General features: G+C 45.1%; 1 protein-coding gene across 2 annotated transcripts; it reads right to left on the reverse strand.

The window, feature by feature from the left end:
• Positions 1-973: 973 nt before the first annotated feature.
• Positions 974-1,784, reverse strand: LOC149090572 (uncharacterized). Of its 2 annotated transcripts, XM_089264933.1 has the most exons (3): positions 1,617-1,784; positions 1,381-1,553; positions 974-1,310 (listed from the first exon to the last, which is right to left on the reverse strand). In XM_089264933.1, the coding sequence occupies exons 2-3, from the start codon at positions 1,492-1,494 to the stop codon at positions 1,101-1,103; spliced, it is 324 nt and encodes a 107-aa protein (XP_089121059.1). In that variant the 5' UTR covers positions 1,495-1,553; positions 1,617-1,784; the 3' UTR covers positions 974-1,100. The 2 variants fall into 2 exon arrangements, with proteins under 2 accessions (XP_089121059.1, XP_089121058.1); XM_089264932.1 differs by having other exon boundaries at positions 1,381-1,684.
• Between the last annotated feature and the right edge of the window lie 209 nt (positions 1,785-1,993).

Consider the following 1,993-nt stretch of genomic DNA (forward strand, 5'->3'; position numbering starts at 1 on the left):
CCCCATTGCCTCGTATTCTTGCTCTCTCTCTCTCTCTCTCTCTCTCTCTCTCTGCCCCTCTTGCTCTGTGATTCCCCCTTGCGGTTCTCTGTTTTCCAGCTTCTTGATCCGCGCCCTTGTCCGTTGCATTAGGAAAGTTGACGTGACGCTGTGAGCGATTTATTGTTTTTGTGTAGAAAGCGTAAAATGGAACAAATTTTGCACACACACACACACACACACACATACACAAGCACACTATGTGTGCCACGCCCGCTTGTAGGCGCTGCAGCTCAAAATCTCAGCAAGACTCCTACTCTGTCCAGGCAATGCAGTTCACTAGCAGCAGCTGCTGCTGCCACTACAGCTGCCACGCCCCCACACGCCGCCCCTCGACTAGGCAGTTAATTGTAATGCTGCAAAAATGCTGTCAAAGTTATGCGAGTGCGAAAATGTCCACAGGCACATGCCATAGCATTGCATCGGCTAACAGCCTCCGTTAGCCACTTGATGAAGCTGCCAACTCGTTTCCATTTCCCCTCTTCTTCTTCTTGTTTTTCTGTTTTTTGCTTTGTTTTTAGCACTCTCTGCTCGTGTCCCGCTGCTGGAGCCACGTTTTCCGCAGCTATAAGCTACATTTGAGTGCTGCCAGCATGTTTCCAATTGAGTTTTGGGTAGTTTCTTATTGCCTGAAGAAGGGTATATTGGCTTTCTGAGAATTGTTCACAGCTGTATCCCGGGGAGTAAATAAAGATAGTGATGTGTATATGCTTACAGTCGATTAATGATTTATGTTAGCTTCATAATCCTCTGATGATTTGTAGATTCATATAAAGTAATGTCGTCTCGAATCTCAATTGAAAGGAACGATACATTTGCATGGTCTCTAGTCTTCGCTTCTGATATAAGTATGAAGAGTCTCAAAGGGACTTTATGCGTATACATGTACATTTGTTAACATTGAATAGTTATCATTAAAAGGCAACGAGGCGATCGATGATATGTGTGTATATAATTCGTGAGACATACATTTACGACGCAGTAAAACATAAATTTAAACTTGTACAACAATGAGCCTGCAAGTGCTCGTTCAAATTGAAGCTTGGGGACGATCCCAGTACTTAGGTTCCCAGGCTGCCGGAGACGCGTAGGAAGGCCTCGACGCGGCCAAAGCGCAAATAGACAATGCCATTGATAGCGTCACGGAAGGTGATCAAAATGGGGCCGCTAAAGCGCTGCCCATTCATGCTGACTATCCCGTAGGAGCTCTCGTTGACCAGGAACAAGCCCCGCTCGCTTCGTGTCAGAGTCGCGTGCAGCTTAGCCACACTCTGCGGAGCCGAGAGTCACAGTAAGTAGAAGTAGATGGGCTTAGGCAAATTCGCTCAATCAAATTGTTACCTTGTCGTTCAGGCAAAAGTCCAAGGTCTTGTCCAGTTCGTTGTTGCCGATGCGGACCACCTGATAGGTGCGCAATACGACGGTGGGATGACCCTTGAATGTGATGCTGGCCATCGTTCTATCGCTCTATCTCTAGTTCTCTCGTACAGATAGCTTTCTTTCTGAATCAATTACTAAATAAACAAAACTTATTATTGATGTGCGTCGATTTGCTTTAGAATGTGATTCGAACAGACTGAGAACTATTGCCAGCCAGCAAGCGAATTAGAGTTGCTCCGCTCAAAGCCTCCTTCGATTGAATTTCAACTTTAACTGCAAGTCATAGCACATCCATCACCTCAGTGTTGTAGAATTTGTCTGATTTAGTTGTTGCTGAGCACTGAAATCGAGCACAGCCATGACGGTGCTGCCAAACGTGCTACAAAGCACATGTGAGTACATGAGAGCACATTCGAGAACGTCTCGAATCGCCGATATGTATTTATGCACAAGCTGAGGCGAAAAGATTTGTAGGTATGGTATGCCACGCAGTTGTGACAATACCACAAACTCGAAACTTAATTTACATAAAGATAGACTCATATATATATCTAGATATTTAGCAAACACTGTG

The sequence above is a fragment of the Drosophila navojoa genome, chromosome X, assembly GCF_054131105.1.
Source record: "Drosophila navojoa isolate 15081-1374.11 chromosome X, UAZ_NAV_1.0, whole genome shotgun sequence".
NCBI lineage: Eukaryota > Metazoa > Arthropoda > Insecta > Diptera > Drosophilidae > Drosophila > Drosophila navojoa.

Coding starts and splice junctions, on each gene's coding strand:
- LOC149090572 (XM_089264933.1), bottom strand. CDS start 1,494: ATGGCCAGCATCACATTCAAGGGTCATCCCACCGTCGTATTGCGCACC. Junction 1,311..1,380: donor ACTTTTGCCTGAACGACAAG/GTAACAATTTGA, acceptor TCGGCTCCGCAG/AGTGTGGCTAAGCTGCACGC.